Source organism: Bidens hawaiensis, unplaced genomic scaffold (genome assembly GCF_021521415.1).
Source record: "Bidens hawaiensis isolate Kalapana, Puna unplaced genomic scaffold, B.hawaiensis_p1.1 tig00000904_1, whole genome shotgun sequence".
NCBI classification, from domain to species: Eukaryota; Viridiplantae; Streptophyta; class Magnoliopsida; order Asterales; family Asteraceae; genus Bidens; species Bidens hawaiensis.
In genome coordinates, this window is record NW_027491052.1 from 959,426 (window position 1) to 984,024 (window position 24,599).

At 32.6% G+C, this 24,599-nt stretch overlaps 3 protein-coding genes and 1 non-coding gene across 6 annotated transcripts; 1 reads left to right on the plus strand and 3 right to left on the minus strand.

Annotated features, from left to right (window-relative positions):
• Positions 1 to 1,406: 1,406 nt before the first annotated feature.
• Positions 1,407 to 3,256, plus strand: LOC143545258 (deoxyuridine 5'-triphosphate nucleotidohydrolase-like). Its single transcript, XM_077037179.1, has 3 exons — positions 1,407 to 1,578; positions 1,710 to 1,801; positions 2,878 to 3,256. The coding sequence occupies exons 1-3, from the start codon at positions 1,415 to 1,417 to the stop codon at positions 3,120 to 3,122; spliced, it is 501 nt and encodes a 166-aa protein (XP_076893294.1). The 5' UTR covers positions 1,407 to 1,414; the 3' UTR covers positions 3,123 to 3,256.
• Positions 3,257 to 3,417: 161 nt separating this feature from the next.
• Positions 3,418 to 3,489, minus strand: TRNAE-UUC (transfer RNA glutamic acid (anticodon UUC)). The gene has a single exon. It is a non-coding gene; the product is annotated as a tRNA-Glu (tRNA).
• A 529-nt stretch (positions 3,490 to 4,018) lies between these two features.
• Positions 4,019 to 6,669, minus strand: LOC143546456 (uncharacterized). Of its 2 annotated transcripts, XM_077038124.1 has the most exons (6): positions 6,085 to 6,669; positions 5,941 to 6,004; positions 5,567 to 5,652; positions 5,424 to 5,487; positions 4,856 to 4,984; positions 4,019 to 4,785 (listed from the first exon to the last, which is right to left on the minus strand). In XM_077038124.1, exons 1-6 carry the CDS (start codon positions 6,346 to 6,348, stop codon positions 4,145 to 4,147), a joined length of 1,248 nt encoding a protein of 415 aa, XP_076894239.1. In that variant the 5' UTR covers positions 6,349 to 6,669; the 3' UTR covers positions 4,019 to 4,144. The 2 variants fall into 2 exon arrangements, with proteins under 2 accessions (XP_076894239.1, XP_076894246.1); XM_077038131.1 differs by lacking the exon at positions 4,856 to 4,984.
• LOC143546441 (uncharacterized) lies at positions 6,472 to 9,003 on the minus strand. Of its 2 annotated transcripts, none has more exons than XM_077038107.1 (4): positions 8,781 to 9,003; positions 7,980 to 8,032; positions 7,480 to 7,895; positions 6,472 to 7,375 (listed from the first exon to the last, which is right to left on the minus strand). In XM_077038107.1, exons 1-4 carry the CDS (start codon positions 8,887 to 8,889, stop codon positions 6,667 to 6,669), a joined length of 1,287 nt encoding a protein of 428 aa, XP_076894222.1. In that variant the 5' UTR covers positions 8,890 to 9,003; the 3' UTR covers positions 6,472 to 6,666. The 2 variants fall into 2 exon arrangements, with proteins under 2 accessions (XP_076894222.1, XP_076894227.1); XM_077038112.1 differs by having other exon boundaries at positions 7,480 to 7,890; positions 8,781 to 8,828.
• Between the last annotated feature and the right edge of the window lie 15,596 nt (positions 9,004 to 24,599).

Sequence of the window (24,599 nt, forward strand, 5' to 3'; positions counted from 1 at the left end):
AACCCACTCATGTTGTAGACTCTTGCACGAATTGAATGGTATGGGGGGTTGGATTCCTTGTTAGATGACGTCAAAACCAAACCCACTCATGTCATAAAATATACCATCGTAAGTACCTTTCAAGGAAGAAATTTTATAATGGAAGTTTTAAATTAAGGGCGATCTAACAGTTTGTTTGTTATCCTTAAACATAACAATGTAGTACTATTTCGTAAAGTTTTATAAAAAAGATAAATTGCAAAAAGGTTTGATCAATTACGTGACTTTCATATAAAAAGTGGTTTTTATTTATTTATTTTTTGCAACTGAACCATCGAGGTTTCCCACGTTTTACAACTATTTTTATTCTTTCATGTTTCCTAAGTTATCAATTTAGCATAAACATGAGAACTAGGTTTATTGTTAGGTAGTTTTATGATATTTGATTAAAGAATTGTCAATGTAAAGCTTGCCGACCGAAGTTTTTGGTTCGGGTTATTTGATTATGGTCAAGTGTCTTGAGCCATTTGAGTATTCCGGTATCATGTTTTGACCATTTTGACACTCCTAACTTATAGTATAAATAAGTATTGGTTGTTTAGGTTTGATCACAAGCTCACAACTGAAAACGACAAACTATTTATTTAAATGATCAATAAACTACAAACATTATTAAAATATAAAACTAAATTGACAATACAACATTTTTGTTCGTCTATTCGTCTTCAATTAGTTTTGGTTGTTGGTTTCAAAGGATTACCCTTCTTTCAAAATAGGGCAATGCTTTGTCAAATGAACTTAAAAAGTTGTGTTAGACGTGGCTTTGAAGAACGCCTTACAAACCTTGCATGTGATCCATTCCGACGCTATTCGACATTAGACATAAGTCATAGTTCAAACAAATTTCGGGCTTTCTCTTTGTTTACCAAAACAATGTTTTGCTCATTTGCCATTTAAACAAACTAGGTTAAGACTTTAAAAGTTTGAGCATAGATACACATAAAGTGGTGTAATCAACATAAACAACCAATACCTATTTTTACTACCATGTAGGGGCAAAATGGTAAAAATAACAAAAATGTGGCGAAACGGCCACAAACTAGTTAAAACGGCTAGAAAGCCTTCGGTTTCAAACCGGTTCCACTATGAAAATGTCAAACCGGACCTAAACCTTCAGTTTCGGTCAGTCTCAAACCAGTTTCTATACAATCAGTTTGGGTCGGTTAACCATTTTATTCCCACCTCTAGAATCTAGTCACCACTCACCATTAAACATAGGATCATGGTGGTCTAGGGCTCAAAGATGGCGGGAACTCTTGGCGCCATTACACAATTTCAGCGCCCAATTTTAATCCTTATAAAACCAATCCCACTATCACCATCGTCATCATTTCCATTTCAATCTTGTATCTTCCACCGTTCGTCTGTATCAACAATGGCACAAACTACCAACGGCAGCCCCGAAGTGAAAGAACCAGCCCCAAAGGTTCAGAAACTGGAGGATCACCAAACCCCTCTTTTCAAAGTGAAGAAGCTTTCAGACAAAGCCGTTTTGCCTTCCAGAGGCTCCTCACTTGCCGCTGGTTACGATCTCTCTAGGTATTATTATTATTATTATTATTATTATCATTATTCCAATTATTATATTGGATTTTAAAATTACGAGTTTTTTTAATTTAAGTTGTTCTTGGGGTTTTATTTAATTCTAGATTTGTTTTGATTTGTTCCAGTGCAATTGACACTAAAGTACCAGCAAGGGGTAAAGCACTGGTTGCTACAGATTTAAGCATAGCTGTACCACAAGATACATATGCTCGAATTGGTACACTTTTTTTATTATTATTTAAAACTTGTGACAAGATATATTTGTTAGACAGTTGATACTTATACATGTATGAGCACATATGTATTGAGTTTGTTAAGATATATGCTAGGGAATTCTGGTCTTTGTGTATATAGGTTGTTATTGAGATACTTACCTAGTGTTTATGTATACATGTTGTTATGGTTGTTACTGAGATTCAGATAATAAGGGCATATGCAGGGGTACTCTAGTCTAGAGGTGCAAATCATAACCGGTTAACTGAAACCAATTAATAACTGGCATTGGATAAACTGGTTACTAAGAGCATTCTCATCCCGTTCTTTATCCCAATATCCATATATATCATATAATTATACTAAAAAATATTATATTTCTCTCTGTTCAATTAAATAATATTTTTTTATATCTTTTTCATTACAATTTTCTCTCTTCAGTAATTTACAAAAAAATCATTACCTTTTTCCCAAATTTACAAAAAATCACTATCTTTTTTCTCTTCACCCTATAATTTACACTCGCAACCCCGCCCTATAATTTACAAACCTTCTCACATAATGTTAGGGGATGGGTTGGGAATGCTCTAACCTATAGTTTAAGGTTTAGGGTTTACTAACCCGGTTACTAACCTATGGTTAGGAACCGGTTTGGGATTTTCACATAGAAACCTGTTAAATGGACATAGGTTATAGGGTTAGTGTTGATAAGCTTAATTTCAATTGGTTATTATTGGTTAACCGGTTAATAACTGAACCGGCCACATAGGTAAGGAATTTTCTACGCATAAAATGATTAGGTGCCTTAAACTGTTTTAGCTATTATGGATTGTAACCGATATCTCAAAAAAGCATATTCCAAAAAACCGATAATATTCGCACTTTTTAGTCTTTTTGTATATAGGCTGTTATGTTTGTTACTCGGATAGTTAGGATCCCTTAATCTATATTTTGTATTTGTTATTTCTTTGACTCTTAAATTGTACATAGGCCTAGCATTGTATTTGTGTATTTTTTTTGTTTTTTTTTTCCATGATCAGATTTAAGGGTTTTGTTTGATACTGATTGTTTGATTTGTAGCTCCGAGATCTGGTCTGGCATGGAAGCACTCAATTGACGTGGGGGCAGGTGTTGTTGATGCCGACTACAGGGGTCCGGTTGGGGTGATATTGTTCAACCATTCCGATACTGATTTTGAGGTGAAAGTTGGAGATCGAGTTGCACAGCTGATAGTTGAGAAGATTATAACTCCAGAAGTTGTTGAGGTTGATGATTTGGATGCAACAGTTAGAGGTGCAGGTGGGTTTGGATCAACCGGCCTTTAATGATTCACACGAGTAATGATCCATCAAGAAAGTGTAGTTGAATTTAGGTCTTATATTTGCGTACTTTATATGAATGTCTTGTATGAACCAGGTATAGTTATGAAATTTGTTGGATCATTTTGTCGAACAGTTGGAAGGCATGCCATGTTTTATTGAATTGCAGAAACTCTTCATTTTTAATGGCTTTTCTGTCTTTTTGTATGATTGATCAATGAAGTGTTCAAATCAAAATATAATGGCGGCTCTTCAAGCTTCTAAATTACCAATATTGAAAAAGTTTAATTATTTAAAAAGGTTCCATTGCCGGGAATCGAACCCGGGTCTCCTGGGTGAAAGCCAGATATCCTAACCGCTGGACGACAATGGAATTGTGTCATTGTGCTTTTCTAAATAACCCATATTTGAATACTGAAAATTAGTTGCCAAATATAAAAACCTTGCATTAAGTCATGTTTAAATATTTGAACCATAAAAAAAAATCCAAAAATGAATTCAAAGTTTTTAGAACTGGACAAGATTGCGTATTCAGTCTAAACCAAAACTTAAATATAAATTATTTTTGTTTTATAATGCTCAGTTTGGCTAAAGGAGATCAAATACGATCATCCATCTTTTTTAAAGAGATTTTTTTTTTTGTTTGAAACCAAACCGAATTAAGATTGGCTTTTGCTAACTTTGAATTTGAATCAATTTGATTTTCAGTTACGATTGAAAGAACATTCAGACGGAGGTAGCATGTAAAATAAAAGCGAGCTACAATTACATAAATTGAATTTAGACATTGGTTAAGATGACACTATCTAATTAAGATATTCAACACATTGTTAACAAATTAAATCTTCTATATATGCTTCTCTTTTCAATCAAACAAATTTCTACAAATTTAACATTCATTTTACAAATCTTACAATTTAAAAAAAAAAAAATCAAAACTTGTATTTGCATCTTCATCTACACAAGATCATCACACAAAACCCTTCAGTACACAAATAAATAAACTCGATTCACTCATTCGACAGTCTTTACACGCTCAAAAGATCGTCGACAAACTCATCTATTAGTCTACTAAATGTATATTGTTCCACGTCACTCACAAACTCATCCTTTTCCACAAATGCAAATATCGTTATATGCCAACCGAAATCCCAAAAACTATTAATATCAGGATATCTGTTATGAATATCTTTTTCAAGCATCTGCAAGTAATCCGCCTCATTGTATTCGTTACATGTATCCCGACCATATAACCGTAGGCCTTCCAAATCCTTATACAATTGCTTTACCAACTCGTCCAAGAACTTTATACTTGTATCGCCAACGGATGGATTAATGTATGGATGAACTGACAGTTCCTGGCTTCTTGCTTTTCTTTTCAGGATTTCATACCGGCAATCTAGTTTCAACTTAGTTTCGTTGTCGTGGTGGTTATTATCCTCCACATGAAGAAAACCGACTGGGATATTGAGTTTGAAAAGGGCTTCGGCCGTGCTTAAAAAGAGTTGATCTTTGATTAGAATCTCTTTTAGTTGTTTCTCTTGTTCGGTTAGTACTACTTGTATGCTTGAGTAGAATGTTTTCTTCAGTTTGTTTTCCGACATATTGCTTTTATCAAGTATTCTGTTTTCCGCCGTATTACTCTTGTTCAGTATTCTTGCATTTGTACCTGTAAAGATGTCAATTTCAACTCATTTACGATTTCCGCCATATTACTCTTATCCAGTACTCCAACTTACCAGGAATTACGATTTCTGAGGTTATTTGAGGATCCGGCTGGGTTTCATATTCGCATATGCTCGAGTAGAATGCTTTCTTCGGTTTGTTTTCCGACAGATTACTCTCATACGGGATTTTGACATTCGTACCTATAGAGATGACAATTTCAATTCATATGTTAAAACTGCTTGATTTTACCCTTGGGTGTTCACGGTCAGGTTTCAACGATTTTAATGCTAAATTGTGAGCCAAACCGCTGGTAGCAGTTTTTGATAATTGTAAACCAAGACCATGTCGTTGAAAAATAAAACTGAACCAAACCAAACCGTTACCAATGGTTTGGTTTCACAATTTGGACATTTTCTAGGAATAGAACCTTGGCCTTGGTATCTTCTATAAAGTTTGTAATAATTTTAAGTACTGAAAAATAGTTCATTATATTGGCCTAAGTCATAAACGAAATCATTCGCTACGGTCCATAAACTTTAAAGCCAACGGAAAAGAAAACCAGCCACATAACCAAACCAATGACCGGTTTGGATAGTTTACATCCTTAAACTGAACCATCAACTCTCTACTTCTACTTACCAGCAATTACAATTTCCGAGGTTGTTTGAGGATCCATCTTGGTTTCGTTTTTGCATACGGGTACCTAAAAGATTATGAATATGAATATGAAAAAAAAAAAAAACCACAAAAATGAATCAACAGAAAAGTTGAAGTAAGCTTACAATGTCCAATAATCGGTTTGCCGTTTCTGTTGTATTTGCATTCGAGATCGAATCTGCTTTTCTAATATTGCTTCCTGCATTTGTACCTGTAGGGATGTCAATTCCAACTCATTTATGTCAAAACAGCTCAGTTTTGTTCCTGGGTGTTCACGGTCCGGTTTTAATGATTTTTAGACCAAACTGTGAGTGAAACCGCGGGTATCGATTTTGATAATTGTTAACAAAAATAGTTGAAAATTGAAACTGAACAGTTACCAACGGTCTGGGCATATACAATTGGCTTTGGGTATAACCCATAGACCAAATCGTCCGTTATGGTTTAAAACTTGGAAGCCAACTGACCAATGACCAGTTTGGACGGTTTTACTACTTACCAGCAACAACGATTTCCAAGGTTATTTGAGGATCCCTCTTGGTTTCATTTTCGCACACAGGTACCTAAAAGATCATGAATATGAATATGAATATAAATATGAAAACCACCGGATGAATCAGAGGAAATGTAAATGTAAACTTACAATGTCACGTGATCGGGTTGTCGATTCTCTTTTATTTACGCTCGAGATCAAATTCTCTTTTTGGATAATGATTTCTTTCGGTTCTGAACGAATGTGCACTTCATTTCTGTTCGTTTCTTTCAAAACCAAAAGTTTATGCTTTAATGGCGTCGATAAGTTGTTGATTTTTCGATTTCTTCTCCTCAACACCTCGTCTTTTGTTCGAGGGGACTCGATTCTAGCCACTGCGATTGATTCTACCTTCTTTCGTGCCACGGGCACCATCTTCTGTTGGGTTGGTTCAGGTTCTTGTGCCTTTGGAGTTGGGTCTTTAACTTTATGATTCGCTTCCACAGGTTGCGGTTTTGACTCTTTTGACACCGAGTTCGTGTTCTTAACTAGTTTAACTTGCTGTGAATCTTGTTTACTCTTTTGGACCCGTCTTTCTGGTTCTTGAAACTGCTTGCTTCTTGCAACGAGTTTGATCTCGTTACTCTTCTCGGTTCGAACTGTTTTCGTCCTCTCCACTTGCGAATTTTCTACGACTTCAGGGCTTCTTCGCTTTGAATGCAACTTCTCTTTCAACTCACCGTTTGATTGTCGTTATTGCTTTTGTGAAACTCGATCTGATCGGTTGTTCTTGTTGATTTGAGTCACTCTTGACTCACCATTCGTATTCGAATCATGGATTTGTTGTGGTTTTCGTTCGTTTGACGGTCTAGAAGTCTTCTTGGCTGTGCTCTTATTCATATCTTCATTTTTCATAACTTCACCTCTCTTGGAGTATGATTCCGCCTTTTGCGTAATCACACTGTCTTTCATCGGTCTCAAAGGCCTGTTAACAACATTAATACTCGAATCGTCTCGATGGGGATATGAATCCACCTTCACCGGAACTTCTTCGAGTCCCATTAGTTTCGCAATCACATTTGAAATCCTTCCTTTTTCCGAAGTGGGCTTTGCATAAGAAACGCTTCCGACACTTTCAGGGTCGGCTGCTGTGTTGTCAGACACCGCAGCCGACCACTGCTGTGTCGGAAACTTGCTAAATCCATCGCTGAACTGCGAATTCGACTTTTTCGAAGGCTTGTCGAACGAGAACCGAGGCAGGGCAACCTGGTTTCGCTCGACAACCTTTGAACGTGCATCTTCTTCTTCTTTGTCATCGTCAACTTCCAGTAACGTAATTCGACTCTTTCGTTGCGTGTTAACCATCAACTCCGACGCTTCTTGCAAATTCACCAACATTCTTAATGATTCTTCCAAACCCTTAGCCCCTTTCATTAATTCCTTTCCGACTTCCATCGAATACCTATATTTTTATTAACGGTAAAGATTTTATTAAAATAATAAACCCGGCTAGTAAGAAGCTAGACAAGACCAGACAAAATTACAAACCGACCCAGAAACATTTACCTATTAACATTTGCCCCATTCGACGTCGATCTTATTATTTCGTAAAGATTTTGAACGCCTTTCGATATCTCCTTTATCTGAATAGTGGTGAGAGCAGGCGCATTTTGCGAACGATGCTTTACTAGACTTGTTACTGTCCCATTTTGTTTATTTTCGGCGTGTAATGATCTGCTACTGATTTGGTTTAAGAAGTTTATCATTGTGTTGGTGTTGTTACTATTTGAAAAATCGACGTTCATGAGTTTGCCTGCATAAGCGAACGCCATTGATAAATCACCGGTGGATTCTGATCTATGGTGTTGGTGTTGTCTACCGAAAGACACGATTTGGTGTGATGATGAATCTTTGATGTTTAGAGATTGATTTGATCCTCTTGAAGACATTAGCTGCTGGTTCATATATTTTGAGTCACTAAACTGAAAAAAAATAAAAAAGGATAACTCTGTGATTAATTGGTGTGTTAGCAAAATTTATTTGGTTTGATGGATTGATTAACTTACAGATTTATTGTGTCTAGATCCTCTATGCACATTTCCTGGGTCTCTATATGCATCTGTTCATCAACAAAAATGAAATCCAAGGTGTTTAAATTGTAAACATAATAATACATTAAAATTGGAATTTTTAAAACCTACTAATCATTCTCTTAACAAAATACCTAAATAGAAATTAGGCTAAAAAACAAGTAACATCTTTACTTAAATTAATATTATAAATTAATTACTTTTAATTAACAAAATTAACCTTTTTAGCCTATATTTAAAGTTTAAATAACTGTACATTCTTTATCATATTAACAACACAAACACAAGTTATCGTTTTCAATTTTTATAGTAAAAGTTTAGTGGGACTTGTCGACTTGAACCATTCACAAAACTCCCTCTTGATCAACCCTTTTCACTTTATGATACTACAAGGTTTGGAATCGCTTGAACCGATTAAAAAGGAATCTTGATCTAGCTTAACTTTCACCTTTTGAGTCTCAAGATAATCATTTTTCATTCTACCATGGCTGGTTCATACCGAGCCGTTCCTGGTTTTGAACCGGTCAGTTAGAGACATGACTAGAAAGTAACAAACCGTTTGTGTTTAAGTTTGTACATACGGTCTTGCCTTTAATTGTATCGAGCATTTGAATTCATCTTTAAGAAGCAAAATACGTGTTTAGGCTAGTTGGATTCAAACTACCCAGCCACTGGTCTAGTCGGTCTAGACGGTTTTCTATTTTGTACTATCAATACACACAATGTTTAACTACATAAGAAAAAAAAAAGACTTGTCACGTGTTTTATATAGCATACCTCTAGTGGTGGCATGGTTACGACCTGAACTTTGAGACACACCCATTCGTTCTTTCCTAAGACGAAGATCATTCAACAACTTTTGTGCAAAGTCGGATTTTGCCGCCATATTGTCCGACAAAAACTTGGGGAAAATCTTTTGGTTTGGTTTAATGAGAAGAAAGAAGAATGGGAAATGGTGGTGGGAAGATCATATGATAGATTTGGTGCAAAAATGGTGGTTAAGTTGGGAGGTTTCAATCAAGATCAGGTGAAGGTAGCGACTGACTATGGTGAGAATGTATACAAAGGTTGACGTGAACGTTTTCTCACCCACTGCAATATAGCTCCACTTGAGATCACATTAACTTTGATTCAAAAGCAAGCAATGTCACATTTTTCAAATGATTTTTTACACTTTTTGTATTTATTGTCTTATTACTTATCATTACTATATATCTACACGAGTTTTACATTATTATTATTATTATTACTACTTTTTAAATTCATATACTTCACCAACAAGCATCATATATATTACTTGGTAGGACTTTTATGAGTTTATCTTTATAAGACCAATAGTTAGTGCGTAAAATGCGAAGTACATGATAAAAAAAAAATAGTTAACAGAAGAATTACTATGTCCTAACAAGCATCATACTAGCCATTTTACTTTAAATCAAATCGTAAGTCCTAAAATGACATAGGATCAACTCTTTAAAACAACTTGGGTGCCGAGATCGCCTAACAAGCATCATACTCTTTAAAATATTTCTACTTACAACTTACTATATTTTAAAACAAAATTGAATGCGGGCGAAGCTACACTTGGGTGTCGAGATCGCCCGACACTTTGGCATTTTCTTTAGTGTATAGAATGATATTTTTGGAGGAACCAAATCATATTTGACGATTGAACCCATTGATATTAAAAAACCTTGAACCCATTCGGTAAATAATTTCTTTATAAAACTTATAACTAAAATTCTAAATGTGTAAGGAAACTACAAACAAAATTGAAACCATATGAGATTAATTTGATTTTTAAACTAGTAATGGTCTAACTAAACACCCTTTTTTAATTAGGAATGGGGCTAACGCCCTAAATAAACCCAATTATAAAATTGAAACTCATTGAGCCTACTCAATGTCATTTGATTTTGAGAATTGAATCCGCCGCTTCACGCTTGTTCGTTCGCGATCGCTAACTGTCAAGGCAGGTTAGGAGGGTGTGTGAGCCGGACCGCCAATCAGGGCACGTCATGTTTAGAGACCAAAATATTGTTATACTAGGTTAGATCCTGTGTTACACACGGACGGAAAATATATAAAACTTCACGTATATATATCCGTGTGTGCGCGCGCGCACGCGTCTGTGTTATGTGTAACATTCGTCAATTTTCGAACCTGAAACCCGACCCATTTTGTATTTTTTTAAATTATGATTATTGTTGTTAGTGATATGAAAAAGTTATTCTATTATTAGTTTATTTTAGTGTTTTATACTAGTTATTAAATAATTATAAGTTAAAGAGCCGACCATTCTTCAAAGATAAAGAATGAATCGTTTAAGCTTTCTTTTTAAAAGTATTGAATTGTTGAAAGCCCAAGGGGCCTTCCATCGTTTCTTCTGTTCCGATGAACATTTTTTTTTTCTTTCTTTCTTTTCTTTTTTTTAAACAAAAAAATCATGTACCAAATAAATCCCCAAACTTGCCATATATTTCGTACGCGGAAACTGTGATTCATGCTAGACAAATTACGTGGTTGAAGACTATAATTACTTCCTAATCAAGTTCAAATCACCACCGGAATTCAAGGAAGTAGACATATATTTTTCACGTTTTAAATCCCTATAAAAGTCGATGCCGCGTCTCGTTTCAACACACCTCGCTCACTGTCCTCTCACTTTAAAAAATTATTATTTCTGTTTTTCGCCACCGTTGAATTCCTTGACTAAGCTGCCGGTATCTCTTCTAGCACCAGTTGAAGGTAACTGCTACATTACTTTATTAGTCTCTTAATTTCGATTAAAAGCCTCTGCCCTTACAATTCATCATGCCAGTGTTTATTCGAATTTTTTTTTTAATGAAATAGAGGGCATTGTGTTGGTTTGTGTGTCGGAGAAGACGACCAGAAAATGGAATTAGATGATGACATATAATTATCTTGTTTGTTTCTCTTATAAATACTAATTAAATATTAAATAAAGATGTCAACATTTTGCAAACTTAAACGAGCTGGGGGTAGGTAGCCTATCCACTCATTTGCTCTCCATGTTTTAATTATTTTATATTTATTTCCAAACAATCTTTTATTTTAAATGCTTGTTTTAATGAGAAGTTTTATGAATATCATAAAGTTATGGTTTTTTAGAGAGAATTGAATACCTTAGGGCTTAGACTTAACTTATTTAGGTCACATACCATAATGGTATTTCTCTTACATATATTATTATTATTATTATTATTATAATTATAATTATTATTAGCTTTTATATAGCTGTTAAACTGTGATCTTATTATTAATATTATTATAATTAGTAGTAGTTTTTATATAACTGTTAAACTTTGATTTCCTTTATTTTGCTTCATACACATGTACTTAGAGCCGATTGTCTCTCTGGAAGCCACCTCTTTATTCCTTTGGATAGAGGTACGGTGTGCCTACATCCCACCCTCCCCAGACCCTACTTATAGCTTTGCTGTCGGTGGGATTTTACTGGGCATGATTGATTGATTGATTTTATGAATATCAAACTTGCGTTTGTAAAACGACCTGCCATATAATTAAGTGGCATGTTATATTTTCGTTAGTTAAATTACTTTAAAAGGATTATTTAAATCGTTAAACATTTAATTGGTAACCTAGTAAATTATTTTTAATAAATCTATACGCATTTATGTACTTTGGTCAAAATAAATGAGCGTTTAAACTGTGATTTTAGTAATGTTGCAATGACATTACATCCAAAGCCAAACCGGTGTAGTTGTTAATTCGTTTCATTTTAAATATTAGAATAGTTTCGAAATGCCCATTTAAGCGATAGCCATAAATTGTATTAGTAGTTCGTTCATATAATTATAATCATATAATAAGTAATATTTATTTTTTATCCCGAGATACGTCACATGAAACCTAAATCCCAAATGTTGTAGTTTCGTTTTAATTAATTTTATTACATATGTATACTTGTATAGGATAGTTCGTCGAGTTCCATCAAACCGCTCATTCAAGCCGTTTAAACCATTGTTAATGTCATCCTCAACATCTAGGTGAGTAATCACACCTCCTTTTTCCTATTTTTGTTTTGGGGGCATTATGCGCATTAGAAATTATTATTATTATACTATTATACTAAAACCAATTCCATTAACTGCGTGATTGTGAGATGCTCGATTAATTGTTGATTGCTATATGAATTATGTGTTTACTGCTTTATGGTTGGTTGGTATCTCATCCTCATCCTCATAGTATGATCATACGCCGTCCGAGTAGGCATGTCCGAATCTAGTGGCATGTTCGAAAAGACACTTTTGTTACTTTTATTTTATATTGTTATTGGTTGCGAAGTCGTCGGAGTAGACATGTCTGTATTCTAGTGGCATGATTGAAAATACACTTATACTTGTTTATATTAATTGATGTTATTCACATACGCAAGGAATTGTTTATTTCTCATATTAATATTATTATATTTACACCAAACCGTGAATTATTCTCTCAACATGTGTTGTGGAAAAATTATTTTAACACATAATGCAGGTAGTTATAAGAAGTTATCTGAAGTGAAGACATAGAATTGGACTTTAGGCTAAAATATATTAAGTTTAAATGTTGTATTAAATTCTTTTTCATTTGAACTATTTGTGTATGATTGTTGTGAATAAATAAATTTAGATATTCACACTTATTATTATTATTAGTGTCTTTGAGCTATGATACAAATATGTCGCGCCCCGTCATATTCTGCCAGCAGGTTGGGGTGTGACATTATATACATTTTAACGAATTGTAAATGTTATATAATCTAGCATTATTATTATTATAAGGTATCACATTATTATTTTAATTAAAAGAACCCAACATATAAAGAAAATAGAGAAAAATAACAATTTAAAACATAATTCTAAGTTATGCTATGAAACAAAAAAAAGACATATTAGTTAAAACTTCATCATCTACTGAAGTCATATATGGTAAACTATGAAGCGTAAACATGTAGATGCTGTAAAATAAGTTGTGTTTTATAAAAACTATTTTTATTGACATTAGAAAACATTTAAGTACACAACATAAAAAATGCTAAAAATATGAATATAACAATGAAATATAATTATAATTATTATTAAACCACGCGTTTAATAAAGGAACAATATAATCCAAACTTCGTGGCTTAAACCACCATTTCAATCCAATCATTCAATCCAAACACTCATAAATAATTTTTCAAAATCCAAAAAAAAATAATAACAAAGTCTCAAAAATTTTAAAAAATAACAATGAAAACAATTAATTGTCTTTATTACTCAATAAATGATGATTATAACAATATATTTTGAAACTTTTTTTCAACTTAGGAGTTAATGATTAAAACTAATGTTCAAATTAACATGTGGATATTATATAAATGGAAAATTGATGAGTTGGAAGCCTATGTAGACATGCTAGTTGAATGCCATGTGGAAACCTTGTATTGCTTTAATCTAACTAATATATTAAAGCAACATAATTTTATCCACATGTCCTTCACCTAGATTGTCCATATAAGCTTCAATATCATCAACCTTCCATAAATCTAATTTTCACATATTCACAATAAAATTTTAATCAATGATATTGACTTTTATATTTTTGTAACTTATTAATTAATTATGATATTAATTATTCTAATTATTGTTAGAATTAAAAAAATTATTAAATTTACTAGGTTTAAATTGTTCATCGTTTCTTCTTTAAAAGGCTCATGTTTCGTTCAAAAATCATAACGCTCGCCATCGTTTGTAACCAGATTCTTTGCCTCATCTATAACTGGTTCTTCATGATTTGTCGGTTTCATAATCCAAACAGCGTCAAATATGTTCATCGTTTGCAATTATCAGGTATGATTTATATTTTAGTGTTTAATCGATTTTTGTAAAGAACAACATCAAATTGATTCACTATTATTGGATTTAGGGTTTAACTGTATGATTTTTTATACTAACGGTTAATAGATTTGATTTTTAATCTATTCCTATTAATCGATTTATGTTTTAATCTATTTAGGGTTTAACGGTATGATTTTTTTTAAATTATCGGTTAATCGATATGATGTTTAATATGCTTGTTACTTAAAATTATGTTTATATATTGTGATTTTTTGTTCCTAATACGCTTTTTTCCAAGTTTCACTAATATTAATTTATTTTTATGACCTATCAATTTAAAATTGAAAATCTTATTATATATGGATAGGAACCTAACTGCTATAATAATTAAAATATTAGTTTATTATATTTAACACATTTATTTATTTGGTATAATATTAGTCAAACAATAGTAATTGATTTAACTAGCATTTATCAATCAACGCACACAAAAAAATAAATTATAATTCATTTTAAAATTTTTAAATCTTTCATTTTATATTAGCTGACTTTATTTAAATATGTTAAGTTTAAAAGTTTAAACACTTAATCAATTAACTTTATAAATTTAGAAACAAATGTTTATATCTTATAAATTGTTTAAATGCTATTTTAAACTCTGAAATTTTTGAAATAAATGTATGCTTTATAGGTTTGACTAAGTCATTAAGTTTTAAACGGTTTCACCATAAAATAAATATTTCTCAAAATAAAATGAAAACTTTTATTACTATTCATTCAAAATTATTTATAGAAATTATGAAAATCAAAATCTTTTGAAACAACTTATATATGCAATCTAATTAACAAAATATTTAATTTATAACTAATTCAAATACGGGTTTCATTATTATTAATTTTGCAGTAATTTAGGATATAAATTGGGGTATTGTTTGAATTTATAACTAATTTGAGGTGTTGTATTCATAGGTTTTTGGTATTTTACTGGTTTCAAATTGCTTTAGATAACATAAACCCCATCAATGTATACTTTATTCAATTATGTCTATGTAAAGTTTTTCTTTTTATTAATTAATTTTCTTATCACTAATTGTTTATTTTTTTTCTAATGTATCTGTGCTGAAATTTGCACAATGTTTATTTTTGTTATATTTTAGTTATTGTGTATGAGGCATGACATTTTGGATGTTGATTTAATTAAATGATTAACTTTCAATTAATATGTGTTTTTTGGTCTCATGTTAAAGTTAGGTAAATTGGATTTCAATAATCCAACTTAATATAGTTGGCAGATAATAATCTCAACTTAAAAAATAGCTGCCACTGGTCCCAACTTTCACACTATTTGTTATTATTGGACCCCTGTTAAAAAAAATTTAACGGCGTTAAGTTTTTTCCAAATTTCAAATTAATGTTTTAAGGCTTTCGTTCGGAATGAGGATACGAGACGATTGTTGTAAAACTTACCTCAAAACAGTGGTCCAAACGACTAAAGGATGCTTCAATTCCGGTGTGCAAACTTTTAATTAACAAAAATCAAGTTGTTTGGAACACCGTTTCGGGTAAGTGTTACATCAATCGATTTGTATCCTCATTCCTAACCTAAAACATCAATTTGAATCTTGGTAAAAACTTAACGTCGTTAAGTGTTTTTTAACAGATGTCTAATGAAAACAAATTATGTGAAAGTTGGGACCAGTGACAACTATTTTCTAAGTTGGGATTATTATCGGCCAACTGCATTAAGTTGGGATTTTTAAAATCCAATTTGCCTATAAGTTATAAAGATGTTTTAACTTTTTATTTATCTTTGTTAGTATTTGTATGGTTTTGTATTTAAATTAAAGTAACAATTAAATGTCTCATAATTTATGTAAATGTATCATTTTTTATATAAATATGACATTTGCATTTTACTAAATTTATAATATAGACATATATATTATGTTTTAAATATGTTCTACCTGTGTGTAACACGGGCACTATCCTAGTAGTATAGTAAGATAAGATATGTATTTAGAAATATAAAGCCTTATAAAATATTATTGGATCTTGATCCTTTTATAATTATTGGGCCCAAAATTGTTTTTTTTTTAAACTATAAACCATTTAATCAAGTTTAAGTAGTTGGGCCCAAACCAAAATTAAAAACAAAAATAATATAAAAATCAAGTAAAAAAAATAAAAGAATTAGTGACCGATTGAAATTCTCCCTTGCTTGTTCTTTCATTGCTGCCAATAATGCTAGAAGAGCTTCACAAATTATCGGCCAATCGTTAACTATTACGGTATTTGATTTTAATATTATCTTTTTGCTATGTTTATTGTTATAACGTTAATTGCCGTTTAAAAAAATTAGCTTATGTGTTTCATTAATTGTTCGGGCTTATGTGCCTTTTCATTTTTGGCTCGGACGAGGTATTTAAATCCTCATAGACGACCCTGTTAATTGTTAATCAAAAATTCCATTCCTGACCACGCCTCCTCCTCCTACTCGATTGCTTAAGAAGTGACAAATCCTGATTGATTATGTGAATGAATAGATTTCTCAACAAATCAATTCCGATTGCCAAATCCCCCATTAAAATTCGATCAAACCAAACAAAAACTTGACAATTATTGAATCCAATATGAGTCAAGGTTAATTTTTTCTTCTTTTTTTCTTGTTCGTTAAGCATGATTGTGTGAAATATGAATATATGGTGTTTAAGTGAAAGTTTTGCTTACGCTTGATTAAATTAGTTAAGTTAATTGCTAACTTGCTATTAGGCTATTTAAGATGCTCTATTTATGTTGATATTTGAAATTTAGGCTTTATTAGTTAATGCATTTTTGTATTTTATTGGGTGTCTTTTATGTGACAATGTTCTTTTGTTATGATGTTGCTTTTATTCAACCAGAACCTGTTGGGTTCGTAGGCCTTTTATGGTCTGGTTCATTATTTGAAGTCTAAAAAACAGACGGGTGTAAGGTGGCCAGACCTAAGCCCGACCCAGTTTAGATTTCTTGTTTGTATCTCTATATATTTGATGTTTGTACTTGTAACCTTTGTCACTCAATAAAGAATACCTAGTTGCCACCTGCGGCTGTAGGGCAGTTTAGGCCGAACCAAGTTAAATTCTCGTGTTCGTTTTTTTCTTTCGTGTGTGTGTTCGGTTTGTGTGTGCTTAATCATAACAAGTGGTATCAAAGCTTATGCTTGTTACACACGAATAACACGTTGAACTGTTTCTTACGCCGCCGGGTTACCGCTATCTCTAGGGTTTCGCCATCACCGCAGTCTGTTTCTCGCTACCGCATTAACGCAGCTAGGACCAACCGCTGCTGTTTAGGTAAACTGATTGCCGCCTAGGGTTTTGCTACCCAGCCGTTTACGATTTGAGTTTGGGTTCTATTTGGAAAGCAATTAATTTTCAACCGCCAGTTGCTTCTTGTGAGTATTGATTATATAAAATCGCATATGTGTATTCTCTTTTTATTTCTCGTGTGCCATTCAAGAAGAAAAAGGGAAGGAGCAGCTTTATTTTGGTTTTGTCTTCTTATGAGTCTCATAGAGCAAATCAAAAGGGTGGAGTTATAATTTGTTTTTCTTCGGTCAACGCAGAAGGCAATAAATTACAATAATGGGCTAAGTAAAACATTTATTGTTTCTCTTTTGGACTGTTTTTAATTGGTTCGTGATTACAACGGCAGGAGCCCAGTTTATGTGGGTCAGAAACTTTGGATGCAAGTTTTTTTTCAGTTTGTTAATTGTATGAGACAAGAAGATTTGAATCAATATCCTATTTTTGTTGAAGAACCTTTGTTAATCAGAAGAAACATCAAAGAAACCGGGAACAGTGCCAACCGCGTTTGTCAGGTTTTATCGTTTCAGTTTTATGTTTTGTTTCTGATTATCAGTTCGTTTTAGTCATTGTAGTGGCAAAAGACGGAAAGGTTTCGTTACAGAAGTTTGATGAACATAATTTTGGTTGGTGAAAGATGCATATTGAAGCGTTACTTTGTCAAAAAGACTTAGATGTAGTGCTTGAAGACGAAAAACCAGAAAAGTTATTAGATGAAGATTGGAAGAAGTTAGACAAGAATGCCAGGGCTTTTCTTGTATTACTTTGTCTTTTAACACATTAACTAGCCAAATTATCTCATCAGCTGATGTACACATTACTCGGTATTCAGCTTCAGCTGATGACCGAGAAACCGTGCTTTGTTTTTTACTTCTCCAAGAAATCAACGATTTTCCCAGAAAAATACAAAAACCCGTTTCAGACCTCCAATTTATGAGGCATTTGCCCCAATCAGAATCTGCATAAGCAGTGTATTAAGACCATACCCTTTACTAATCAACACACCTTGACCTGGATATTTCTTCAAGTATCTTAAGACCCTTAACGCCAGTGTCAAATGAGCCATTTTAGGACTATGCATAAACTGACTTAAGAACTGCACTGAAAAGGAAATATCCGATCTAGTATGAGACAAATAAATAAGTTTGCCTATAAGTTTTTGATATGCAGTAACATTTTCGAAATCTGTTTCATCATCTTTACAAATAGATGAAACCACATGATTTTGCTTTATAGGTGTACTAACTGGTTTACAACCGGTTAACCCAAACTCCCCTAACAATTCTAAGCAATACTTTCTTTGAGAAAGACATAAGCCGTTATCGGTTTTAAAAACTTCAATACCCAAAAAATATTTGAGCAATCCAAGATCTTTAATTAAAAAACTTGTTCTTAACATTTTCTTTATAGATTCTATTCACTCACACTATTACCAGTTATTATTATATCATCAACATATACAAGCAAAACTATAAACACTTGTTTATCAGATTTAACAAACAACGAATAGTCACTTTTTCTTTGAACAAATCCTAAATTTAGTAAAACTTTGACCAATTTCTCATTCCACATTCTAGGGGCTTTTTTTAAGCCATATAATGATTTTTTTAGTTTGCCAACTTTGGTCTCATTTTTTGAAAAATAACCCTCAGGTAGGGTCATATATATTTCTTCATTTAACTCTTCATAGAGAAAGACATTATTAATATCCAGCTGATATAAAGATCAACCATTCTCTACAGCTAAACTAACTAGTATGTGGAAACAGTTTGATGCAATGGTTCAACTTCCCTTATGTTCTTGTCAAGCATCAAAAGGATTTAACGATTTTAATACTTTAATCAAATTAATGCAATTCCTTATAGTGTACCAACCTGTTAGAACAAACCTATTAACTCGTGAGCCTTTACCAACTGTTAAAACAGCTTTTTCTATTATATCTAGGGAAGAATCCCATAGAAATACTATTAATGGGTCTAAGGGTCAGTTACAAAATATAGGTTTTGTTTCTAAAAGTAATCCAAGTTTTGACAATAAAAAGAAATTCATGTGTGGACCAAATCCAAATCTGAAGTGCACACACTATGGTAAAATAGGACACACGATTGATAAATGTTTGAAATCGTTGGATACCCCCAAGGGCCTAGACCTAAAGGGAATCAAAGAACTTTTCCCTCTAGTTCTGGTATAAGTGGTTTTTCAAATAATGGTGTTGTTGCTTCATTAACCTCTGATCAAGTTGCTAGGTTGTTAAGTCTTCTAAATGATAAGGGTGCTAAAGTGCAACAGAGAAATAACATAGGAGGTAATAGTATGTGTTTTTTTTTCATGTCATGTGTTTAAAAATAAACTTTATTGTTTTAACACCACTTCAAATAATAAGGTTGATAATAGTTGGGTCATTGATTCCGGGGTGAATCAACACATGGTTATGAGTGAACAAAATATTTTTAATCCAATAGATGTATCAGAATTTAATATGAGTGTTAAACACCCAAATGGTTCAAATGCACCTGTCACAGAGATGGGAAGTATAAGGTTAAATGATAAAGTAATTTTAAATGATGTGTTTGTTGTCCTAGATTATTATGTCAATCTTCTATCTGTCAATAGGTTAGCTAGTGATAATAAATTATCTGTCACTTTTAATGAATATAATTGTTTAACTCAGGACGCACACAAAGAAAACCCTAGTGATTGGTAGTCAAGTATATGGGTTATATCTATGTGGCGATTCTTCAAGTGTTTTAAGGTGTGTTGTAATAGTTTTGATGTTATAAATATTTGGCATACTAGATTAGGACATCCTGCTAGTCAAGCACTTAATTTCTTAAAAATGATCTTAAAATACAATCTGTTAATGATTCATTTCCATGTGAAGTATGTCATAAAGCTAAACAACATCGTGAACCTTTTCATTTAAGTGATCACAAAACCACTAAAATTGGTGAATTATTACACTTAGATACTTGGGGTCCCTATAGGATTCCAAGTAAAAAAGGGTTTTGATACTTTTTAACTGTTGTTGATGATTTCTCTAGAGCTGTATAGGTATTTTTGATGAAAGATAAAACTAGGGTTTTTTATAATATTGAGACTTTTTTCAACTTGTTGAGAAATTAGTTTCAAACCATTGTGAAAACATTTCGTACTGATAATGGCATGGAATTTGTAAATGGTCAGGTTCAAAATTTTTTTAGATTAAATGGCATTGTTCATCAAACCACCTGCACTTACACACCCCAACAAAATAGGGTAGTAGAGAGAAAACATCGACATCTTCTTAATGTAGCTAGGTCACTTTTGTTTGAAATGGGGTTCCCTTAAAGTTTTGGTCTGAGTACATTTTAACTGTTACATATTTTATTAACAGGACTCCCTCATCTGTTTTGAATGGTAAGTCTTCGTATGAACAGTTGTTTGGTTTTAAACCCTCACTAGGGCACTTGAGAAATTTTGGTTGTTTGTGTTTTTGTACCGTTTTAAATAATTTCAACAAGTTTGAGTCTAGGGCACATAAATGTGTTTTTTTAGGATATTCAAATTCAAAAAAGGGTTATAAGTTGTGGAATTTAGATCTTAAACAAGTTGTGTTTCAAGAGATGTAAAATTTATGAAACTGTTTATCCTTTTAAAGATGGTTCTATTTTAGAGCTTGATGATTCTCACAATGATAATACGATAAACCATTTAAACTTTTTTGTTAAATATGACGACGCTGATTATTTATCAAGTGACTCAAATCCCAATGATGAAGAGGGTACTGGTATTGAAAATATAGACCATGAACAGCAACCTGTTGGTACTCCTAAGGCTACAAGTGAGGCTAATAGTGATCAGAAACCTAGTAACCAGGAAATACCAACCAGTAGGTAGTTCGTGATGTCAATACAAATGATGACAACTGACGTGTGTGAATATATATATAAATTTGGATAAAAGTTCCACACAAATCGGGTTTTAAAAATAGGTTTTCACCTACAACTAAACCACACACGAAAGGCAAGTGTACCTATCGTTTGTAATAAAGTGTCGGCAAGAACGGAGTGTCAATCCATGGATATGGTAATTTTCTAGTACTAAATCTTTGTAAATGACTAACCGAACAAAGAAATCTTAATTTGAGTTTTTAACTAACTAAACTAGCATACAACAAAGCAAGTAAAAATACAAGAAACAATCAATCCAACAAAACTACCTAGACATGCATCCACTCTACCAATGTGATAAAATAGCAATGATATGGTAAACATCATGAATCTAAACATAAATACTATATTACAATCAAGCAACCTAATACTAACAATTAATCATCATGATGGGTTTTCAATTAAGAATTAAACATAGACTAACTTATTTGTCAAAACAACAAAGTCTCATAATCAAAGGAAAGCTAGCATGAACAACATTCTAACCACCTAAAATTACACTAAATTAGCTAAACTCATGAATTAAACATCAACTTATGAAACTTTAACTAGCAAGTCATCACCAAGTCAAGAATCATAACAACACTCATCAATTTTCCAATATCAAGTGTAGGGTTTCATGCTCATCAATAATATTATAACCAAACTAATCTTTACTAGTCATTCCTAACTTAGCAATGTAAACAAAGAAACATGAACATTCAAAGTTTACAAACAAACATCTAGAACATAGTTTTCCAACATGAATGCCTAAACATTTGTAAGACTAACAAGGTATGCAACAAGCATGAACACCATCAATATCAACTCATAACTTCAACATTTCCTTGAAAGAAAACCAAATTACCATAACCATACATAGATAAAAATCATAATAGTAAAAGCTTCAACAATGTCTAGATAGTAAATGTTTTTAGCCCATAAGGCTTAATACAACTACAATCAATCTAGAAATAAGCTTACAAAACATGCTATTAAACATAGAAATGCAAACCAAAATTAAGCAAGGATTGAAGGATGGAATGATGAATCTTATGTTGGTGAAAGCCTCCAAGAATCCCCTAAAATTGCAGTACTTGATTGAGAGAAAATCCCCAAGACTCCACACTCAAAAATGAGGATAATGGATGTATATATATGCTGTCTGGACGTCTGGCACGTGCACTTGCACGGGCTTGCACTGCCGTGCCTATTTGTGGAAAGTCAACCATTGGCTTTAATCTGACCAAAAAGTCAGATTTCTCTGTTCTGGCACAGGCTGGCACGAACTGGTTGTTTTGACTTTTCTCAGCATTAGATCATGCACTGGCTTGTACTGGCACATTTCCTGTTGGGCACGGGCAGGTGCACAGGCTGGCATGGCCGTGCAAGTCTGACAGATTGCTATTTTTGCCTCTGAAACGCCATCTTTTCATGTTTTTTTTGTCGGGTGGGCGCCCGGACCTGCAAATTCACAGATAACTCAAATAAGTACCAAAAACAATTAACTTGCATGGAGTTCGGCATAAATATGAAGATAATTCAATGCAATAAGATGTACACTTTGTGTTACATCAACAACTTTAATTCTGAGGATAGTGAAACCATTATACCAACAACTATAAGGAGATCAACTAGAAACTCTAGCTTGCCTAGAAAATTACAAGACTATGTGGTTGAGGGAAAGATCAAATATGGGCTAGAGAAAGTATTAGATTACTCAAATTTGTCCAAAGAAAATTTCTGTTTTGTGTCAACACTTAATAAAAGTCTTGAACCAAAATTTTATAAACATGCAATACTAGATATTAACTGGATTATAGTAATGAATGAAGAAATGAATGCTCTTAATAGGAATAATACTTGGGAGCTTGTTGATTTACCTCCTAACAGAAAACCAATTGGTTGTAAGTGGGCATATAAAATAAAATATAAATCCACTGATGAAATAGAAAGATATAAAACTAGGTTGGTGGTAAAAAGAAGGTGTTGACTTTGAGGAGACTTTTTCTCCTGTAGTAAAATGATTACTGTAAGAATTGTTGTTAGTTTAGCTGTAGAGAATGGTTGATCTTTATATCAACTGGTTATTAATAATGCCTTTCTCTATGGAGAGTTAAATAAAGAAATATATATGACCCTACCTGAGGGTTATTTTTCAAAAATTGAGACCAAAGTTTGCAAACTAAAAAAATCATTATATGGCTTAAAACAAGCCCCTAGAATGTGGAATGAGAAATTGGTCAAAGTTTTACTAAATTTAGGATTTGTTCAAAGAAAAAGTGACTATTCTTTGTTTGTTAAATCTGATAAACAAGTGTTTATAGTTTTGCTTGTATATGTTGATGATATAATAATAACTGGTAATAGTGTGAGTGAATAGAATATATAAAAATTTCTCAAGTGCCCTAGTGAGGGTTTAAAACCAAACTGTTCATACGGAGACTTACCATTCAAACGGATGAGGGAGTCCTGTTAATAAAATATGTAACAGTTAAAATGTACTCAGACCAAAACTTTAAGGGAACCCCATTTCAAACAAAAGTGACCTAGCTACATTAAGAAGATGTCGATGTTTTCTCTCTACTACCCTATTTTGTTGGTGTGTGTAAGTGCTGGTGGTTTGATGAACAATGCCATTTAATCTAAAAAATTTTGAACCTGACCATTTACAAATTCCATGCCATTATCAGTACGAAATGTTTTCACAATGATTTGAAACTAATTTCTCAACAAGTTGAAAAAAGTCTCAATATTATAAAAAACCCTAGTTTTATCTTTCATAAAAAATACCCATACAGCTCTAGAGAAATCATCAACAACAGTTAAAAGTATCTAAACCTTTCTTTACTTGGAATCCTATAGGGACCCCAAGTATCTAAGTGTAATAATTCACCAATTTTAGTGGTTTTGTGATCACTTAAATGAAAAGGTTCACGATGTTGTTTAGCTTTATGACATACTTCACATGGAAATGAATCATTAACAGATTGTATTTTAAGATCATTTTTAAGAAATTAAGTGCTTGACTAGCAGGATGTCCTAATCTAGCATGCCAAATATTTATAACATCAAAGCTATTACAACACACCTTAAAACACTTGAAGAATCGCCACATAGATATAACCCATATACTTGACTACTAATCACCAGGGTTTTCTTTGTGTGCATCCTGAATTAAACAATTATATTCATTAAAAGTGACAGATAATTTATTATCACTAGCTAACCTATTGACAGACAGAAGGTTGACATAATAATCTAGGACAACAAACACATCATTTAAAATTACTTTATCATTTGACCTTATACTTCCCATCTTTGTGACTGGTGCATTTGAACCATTTGGGTGTTTAACACTTATATTAAATTCTGATACATCTATTGGATTAAAAATATTTTTTTTCACTCATAACCATGTGTTGATTCACCCCGGAATCAATGACCCAACTATTATCAACCTTATTATTTGAAGTGGTGTTAAAACAATAAAGTTTA